The sequence below is a fragment of the Elephantulus edwardii genome, unplaced genomic scaffold (genome assembly GCF_000299155.1).
Source record: "Elephantulus edwardii isolate Elephantulus edwardi_28Jun2011 unplaced genomic scaffold, EleEdw1.0 scaffold00026, whole genome shotgun sequence".
Lineage (NCBI taxonomy): Eukaryota > Metazoa > Chordata > Mammalia > Macroscelidea > Macroscelididae > Elephantulus > Elephantulus edwardii.
In genome coordinates this window covers 22,786,668-22,794,090 of record NW_006399776.1, presented here as the reverse complement: position 1 = coordinate 22,794,090, position 7,423 = coordinate 22,786,668, and the positions used below count along the sequence as shown (strand labels likewise).

Below are 7,423 nucleotides of genomic sequence, written 5' to 3'. Positions count from 1 at the left end.
CTTGCCACTAGGCCACCAGAGCTCCCCGTAACTAGCCTTTTAAGTTAATAGCGAAGTGCATAACTACTTTGCCACCAGAGCTCTATCTGGTGACTAATAGGTTCTGAATCTTACTAAATTTTGCTGCATTTGACCCTGGACAGGTGGCACAATTTCCGGACTCTGTGTGACTACAGTAAGAGGATTGCAGTAGGTAAGTCCATGAGGGTTCTAGGTTAGGTAGCCTTTTTTTGACTACCTGTGAATAGGAACTAGAGCTAACATGTTATGTAGACTTGACTGCTTGGTAATTTTGCTACTTTCCTTGCACTTGACTTGTGTTCACTCTTAAGAAAAGGTGAAATAGACTTTGCGTAATAAGTATAGAAGGGCTTCTTGCCCAACAGAAGTTGACAAATCTTTCTCTTTTCTTGTGTAGCTCTTGAAATTGGAGCTGACCTCCCATCTAATCATGTCATTGATCGTTGGCTTGGGGAACCCATCAAAGCAGCCATTCTCCCTACCAGCATTTTCTTGACTAATAAGAAGGGATTTCCTGTTCTTTCTAAGATGCATCAGAGGCTCATCTTTCGGCTGCTCAAGGTGAGTGGTTATTGTTGGGTGTCATTGAGTCAAGTAATACTCACAGTGACCTTGTGAACAAGAAATCTAAACCCTGTCCTACCCTGTGCTAATCTGACACACTCAAAGCCCATTGCTATAGTCACTGTCATTTTAGCTGGTTGAGGGTCTTTCTCTTTCTTCATTGTCCCCCCACCTTTCCAAGCGTGATGTTCTAGCAATATGCCTAAAGTGTGCAAGATAAAGCTGCTCCATCCTTGCCTCAAGGAGCACTCTAGCTATGTTGTTGTTGTTGTTATGTGCCGTCGAGTCGCCTGCGACTCGTAGCGACCCTATGTACTCTAGCTATACATTCTCCAAATATCATTTTAACATGCCTGTCCATAGATAGTCATTACTCTTCTCCAGCACCACAGTTCAAAGGCATCAGTTTCTCTTCTTTTGTCCTTAATCATTGTCCATCTGTCGGATATATAGCAAGTGAATCAGGAACATTTCAGTCCTCAAACTAACATTATTGTTCCTCAGTAATTTGGAGAGGTCTCTGACTCTTAATGGTGATGCATCTGACCCTTTTGCGTTATTCACATTTTTATGGCTTGTTTGTTTTTTCCTTGACTCTCTTTCTCTCTGGTTTTTGGAGAGCAGTTTTAGCACAACTGGTGTCAAAAGTGATAAGCAGATGGCAGTCAGAGACCCAGCAATCCTTCAGAGGAACCTAAGTTTGTAAAAACTTCAGAAACTTTCATTTAAGAAGTTAAGAAAAGACCCATGGGACCTTTTAAGCCAGATGATCCTTACTTGGCATGATGTGATTGTTACTGTTACGTGCCATCAAGTTGACCCGGTGAACAGTAGGAGGGCTTTATAAGTTCATTGAATCTTTGTACTGCTCATTTGTTAATAGTGGGGTCAGGAAGTGGAGAACTGCTTGTTTTGCCTTATATAAAGATCTTTATTTATAAATTATAAAAATACCCCAGAGTCTTGGTTTGAGGACTAACAATCTGACTTCTCTCACAGCTGGAGGTGCAGTTCATCATCACAGGTACCAATCACCACTCAGAGAAGGAATTTTGCTCTTACCTTCAATACCTAGAATACTTGAGCCAGAACCGCCCTCCTCCCAATGCTTATGAACTCTTTGCCAAAGGCTATGAAGACTATCTGCAGTCTCCGCTCCAGGTAGGTCTGGAGTGCACAGAGGAGAAAGTAGGGAGAAGGGATCTCTTGAGAATAGGTACCATGAATCCCTTCTAAAACTCGGGAGGGAATAGGAAAATATTTGACCTTTTAATGTATTATTCTTACCAGACAGAAACGACTAACTTATTTTGCCTTTTTCCTTATTCATTAGCCACTCATGGACAATCTGGAATCTCAAACATATGAAGTATTTGAAAAGGACCCTATCAAATACTCTCAGTACCAGCAGGTATAGCACTGGGCATGCACAAGACGAGGGTGATCTGAGATTGGGATTATAGTGGGGGTCCATTCATACTGAGATTTGCTTTCCTTCCTCCAGGCCATCTATAAATGTCTGCTGGACCGAGTGCCAGAGGAAGAGAAGGATACCAGTGTCCAGTGAGTTCTCTTACCAAGATCCTAGGTACTTGGATGCTTTTTTGTCTGTATGCAAGTCCACTTGACTCTTTCTCCTTTATTAGGGTGCTAATGGTGCTAGGAGCAGGCCGTGGCCCCCTGGTAAATGCCTCCCTGCGGGCAGCCAAGCAGGCTGACCGGCGGATAAAGTTGTATGCTGTGGAGAAGAACCCAAATGCTGTGGTGACGTGAGTAGCATCCTGTTTATTTGGAAGTTTGTCCCTGCTGCACATTTTCCTCATCAGTATCTTCATCTATATCTTTTATGTTTTAGGCTAGAGAACTGGCAGTTTGAAGAGTGGGGAAGCCAGGTGACAGTAGTCTCTTCAGACATGCGGGAATGGGTGGCTCCAGAGAAAGCAGACATCATTGTCAGTGAGCTGCTAGGTTCCTTTGCTGACAATGAACTGTCACCTGAGTGCCTGGATGGAGCCCAGCACTTCCTAAAAGGTGCCTCCAAGCTGGGGTGTGCCGAGTAAGGGGAATGGATTATCAGGTGGGAAGGCTGGAGGCGGGTGGGGCCTGTAATGTGGGAGGGGCAGACACCAGGGAGGAGGCTACAAGGTTTAGGAGAAGTTGGCTTAAGACTTGAGGGACCATAGGAGTTTGAGACCTGCTTCTCTGCTGGCTCTGTGACTTCACATAAAATGAGGGAAGACTAGGGCAGAGGTTCATAACCTGAGGTCTCTAGACTCTGAGTGGATACATGTCCCTCACTCTTAGCTTTGACCAGAATCTCAAAGGTCTTGTGACCCTTAAACAGAATTTAGGACTCAGGGAAAGATTCTCTAATATATTTCTTTCTAGTTTTAACCTTATTTGGTTTTGTAAGTGGACTTTCCCACTGGGAGCAGGTGAGTCCAGGAGTGTGATGACATCAAGCTGCTTTTCCCTGTCATGTACATACCAGCCTATGTGTGTTGTGTTGAAGGATGGAGTGGGAGTGGGGTGGTTGTATGAGCTATTAACAGAGACATAGATTTTCTATCCCTTGGGAACTAATTTGATCCTCTTGGCCTGCAGATGATGGCGTGAGCATCCCTGGGGAGTACACCTCCTTCTTGGCTCCCATTTCCTCTTCCAAGCTCTACAATGAGGTCCGAGCCTGTCGGGAAAAGGACCGGGACCCTGAGGTAAAGATCCTTTTGGAAGGAAGCAGTTCTCTTTACTTCTTTTGTCTGTTGTCATGAATGGATTTTTTCTTTTGGAGAAAATGAAAAGTTGAAGAGGAGATGGTAGTGGGGATAGTGTTGTGTACCGTGGAATTGGAATTGACCCAGAGCTGACCCTCCAGCTGTTTTTCAGAGGCAGTAAATCACATGGGAGGGAATTGCTTTTTTTTTCTCCTGCAGAACAACTGGTGGATTCGAACTGTATGCCTTTGGGAGTGACAGTGCAACTCTTTACCACTAAACCACTCAAGTTCTTTAGAGAGGATAGTAGTTGATATGTATATATATTTTATTTCCTGAGGATAAATAGTAATGATGGGTTTATTAGAAAGTTACTCCCCCAAAGAGATGGACCTTCCTCCTTGAAAGGAGATAAGGAGAAAAGGCCAATGGGAGGAGTAGCTGAAATGAAACGATATTTTTCTCTGTCCCTGAGTCTTAAAACACCTTTCCCTGAGAACTGGTATCTTTGTCCTCTCTAGATCTAGTGCTCTTTCCCTCTCTGTCTTGGCACAGGCTCAGTTTGAGATGCCCTATGTGGTACGGCTGCACAACTTTCACCAGCTCTCTGCACCCCAGCCCTGTTTTACCTTTTGCCATCCCAATAAAGGTAAGTTCCTGTGTAACTGTCCCCTAACTACAGAAACGTGCTCACACCCTCCAGTTTCCTCCCTAGCTGTCTTGATCTATTCTAGCTGTCCCTGTTTCTTGTTCATTCTTTACCTGCCTGGAGCCCCCAGCTACTCACCAACCACACAACTCTTCCCTGACAGATCCTATGATTGACAACAACCGTTACTGTACCTTGGACTTTCCTGTGGAAGTGAACACAGTGCTGCATGGCTTTGCTGGCTACTTTGAAACTGTGCTTTACCAGGACATCACTCTAAGTGAGTGTTAGGTGGTGGTGACCACATGAGGGTATTTTGCTTGAGCATCTTATGTACATTTTTCATCTGGATTCAAGGGGAACCCAAGGGTTGGTGAATGAAACTTGATGATTATATTTCTTTGATCATAGTAGAGACCCTCTTCAGGGATGCAGAAGCTATAGTTATGGAGACCTCTGTTATTTTTTCCAATTGTCCATACAGGTATCCGTCCAGAGACTCATTCTCCCGGGATGTTCTCATGGTTTCCTATCCTCTTCCCCATTAAGGTAGGCGTCACCTTTAAGAGTAAGTTAGTGAGGGGTAACTTTTACCATCAATATTCTGTACTTTTCTTTTACACAGGATTATTACCTATGTTTTGCTCTCACTTGCTCTTAAATTGATCCCTGTTGCAGGTTTTTAGATATCTCTATTGACTGTCAGCCTGATCTCACATTTACTCTGGCTCCTTTTCTGCCCATTCTCAATTTTGAGCAAATTTTCTTTTAATAAATCAAACCTGCTTACCTCTCTCCTGCCTAAAAATCCTTAGATGCCTTTTTACTGCCCTTAGTATAAAGAGAAAACTTAATAATGTCATAAGACTTGGCCCAATTTTGTCCTTACTTACCTTCCCAGGCACTATCCAATACCCAGGGCCTTGTAGACCTTGAATCCTCCCATCTTTTCCTTTGCTAGGAAAGTTCTTGGCTTGTCTTTTCATCTAGTTAAATTTTTAGTCTCTTCCTATTATCAGATAAGTTTTTCCTGACCTTCTAGACCTGTTTATTGATCCCTTTCAGAAGTATTTTTCATAGCACATTGTACATGTTCACAACCTTGCCACACTTGACTTTGCTAGTTGTCTTATTGTTCAGTGTTCTGATAGACTTCCAATATGCATTCTTGAGCATTAGAATACTGTCCTGTTTATAATTTAGCTCCACATTGAACTCAGTATGTTGCCATATACTCATTAGCCTCAACCTGAATCTCCCATCTTTCTCCTTACAGCAACCTATTACGGTGCGTGAAGGCCAGACTATCTGTGTGCGCTTCTGGAGATGCAGCAATTCCAAGAAGGTGTGGTATGAGTGGGCTGTGACCGCACCAGTCTGTTCTGCCATTCATAATCCTACAGGTCGCTCATACACCATTGGCCTCTAGTCCTGCCTGCAAGTGTCTAGTCATGGAAGGAGCTTCCAGTTCTGCTCCCGTAGCACAGAAGGTGCAGTACATAATCAGGCTGTGACTCCCCATGTCCATCAGAGAGAGGAGTATTTCAGTCTGCTTTCCTGCCTTACATCAAAATGGGCAAAGGATGAGAGTTATTTTCAGGACCTAAGCTGCCAATATGTGAAGACTTCAGGCAGGCGAGGGCTTGAAGAATTAATGCTGGGTCTGAAGCCATACCTACCAGGCACTTAGCCTCACGAGTTTCCTGGAATGATCCTGAGAACATCTGGATTGAACAAATTTTCAGCCCTTTCTTTACCCTCTGTTCCTATTTTGATGGTTTTGTGTAGGAGGAAATACAAATAAAATGAATTTATGGCCTTTTCTGCTCCAACTCTGCTATCCTGACTGCTTTTTCATACCTCACCCTCAACTCCACGGCTATTTAATAGATTTTTGCTCTTATTGAGTCTGTATGATGGAGTAAAAGTGCCCCATAAGGTTTCTTTTACAGGTGCAGATTTTCATACCATTTCTCCCATGGAGCAGTTGGTAGATTCTAACAGGGGGCCTTTTAATTGACTGTGGAGTGGTTTAACCTGTGCTACCAGAGCTCCTATACCTTACTTTTAACCAAAGAATCAAATTCATTGCTCTCAAGTCAGTTCCAACTCCATTGGGTTTCCAAGGGTGAATATCTTTAGGGGAAGAGTTAGCTCTTCTTTCTCCTATGGAACAGCTAGGAGATTTAAATCATCAGCCTTTTGATTTGCATCCTGACATGTTATGCACCACACTACCAGGGCTCCTTATTCCTTACGTACACCCGCCTATGTTCAGGTTTGTGGATTTTTCTTGTCCAAGACTTAAAATGACCTTGCTTCACCCCCTGTTTTAGAAGCTAAGTGATGACTGTTTGACTCATAAGCCCTTTTGACCAGCTACAATAAAGTCTATTAGGCCATGTGCTTGGACTTTCTCTTGAGAGGAGGCATAAGAGTTTGCAGCCTTCGTGGAAAACAAAGTAGTGAGTGATGCTAACTTCCTCTACTCTGAGTTGCTACTTTTTCAGATCTTTTACCACCTGTTGGGTTGTTGTTGTTATGTGCCATCGAGTCACTTGCAACTCATAGCGACCCTATGTGGAACAGCCCTAAACTCTGTCCTGTGCCAATTGCACTGTCTCTGACACTCCCATCCTGACTACCAGTCACTGAATCAATCCACCTCATAGAGGGCCTTCCCCTCCTGCGCGGTCCCTCCACCCTCCCAAGCATGATGTCCTCCAAGGACCGATCTCTCCTTAAAACATGTCCAAAGTATGTTAGAGCTTCAGAATCCTTGCCTCCAAGGAGCCACACAGTTTAACCCTTTCCAGGGTGAATTTGTTTTCCTAGCAGTCCATAGTACTCTCAATACTCTTCTTCAGCACCACAGCTCAAAGGCATCAATTCTATCCTCCTTGGTCATTATCCAACTTTCTGATTCAAGTGAGTGCAAAGACCATGGCTTTTATCAGACGCACCTTAGTCTCCAGAGAGACATCATTGCTGTTCAGTAATTTGGAGAGGTCCCTAATAGCAGGCTTTCCCATGACAATACGTCTTTTACTGACTGTGGAGCCAAGCAAACTAAAGCTGTGAACAATCTCAATCTCCTCACCATCCATCCTGATGCTGCCAACTGGCCCAGTGATGAGAATCTGTCTTTTTGACATTGAGCCTCAATCCATATTGGAGGCTGCAGTCCTTGACCCTCTGCAGCAAGTGCTTCAGGTACTCCTCAGTTTCAGCAAGCAGGGTTGTGTCATCTGCATAACGCAGATTGTTGATAGATCTTTCACCAATCTTGACCCCACATTTCTCCTCATAGAGCCAGCCTCTCAGAGAATCTGTTCTGCATATAGGTTGAAAAGGTATGGAGATAGGAAGCATCTCTGGCGTAGCCCCTTCCCAATTTTGAAACATGCTAGAGATCTGGAATCTCTAGCAAGGAACTACTATTTGAATAAAATCACAGGGTTATTGAAGGTCGCGA

At 43.8% G+C, this 7,423-nt stretch overlaps 1 protein-coding gene across 2 annotated transcripts in view; it reads left to right on the top strand.

Moving 5' to 3' along the window:
* Positions 1-5,775, top strand: part of PRMT5 (protein arginine methyltransferase 5) — a 19,786-nt gene extending 14,011 nt beyond the window's left edge. For both annotated transcript variants that reach the window (XM_006883135.1, XM_006883134.1), the window contains 12 exons: positions 144-193; positions 419-582; positions 1,585-1,746; positions 1,919-1,996; positions 2,090-2,148; positions 2,232-2,354; positions 2,441-2,616; positions 3,190-3,299; positions 3,855-3,948; positions 4,112-4,228; positions 4,433-4,497; positions 5,225-5,775. In XM_006883135.1, the coding sequence (XP_006883197.1) occupies positions 144-193; positions 419-582; positions 1,585-1,746; positions 1,919-1,996; positions 2,090-2,148; positions 2,232-2,354; positions 2,441-2,616; positions 3,190-3,299; positions 3,855-3,948; positions 4,112-4,228; positions 4,433-4,497; positions 5,225-5,377 (1,351 nt within the window). In that variant the 3' untranslated portion in view covers positions 5,378-5,775. The remainder of the gene's footprint in view (positions 1-143; positions 194-418; positions 583-1,584; positions 1,747-1,918; positions 1,997-2,089; positions 2,149-2,231; positions 2,355-2,440; positions 2,617-3,189; positions 3,300-3,854; positions 3,949-4,111; positions 4,229-4,432; positions 4,498-5,224) is intronic.
* Positions 5,776-7,423: the final 1,648 nt, after the last annotated feature.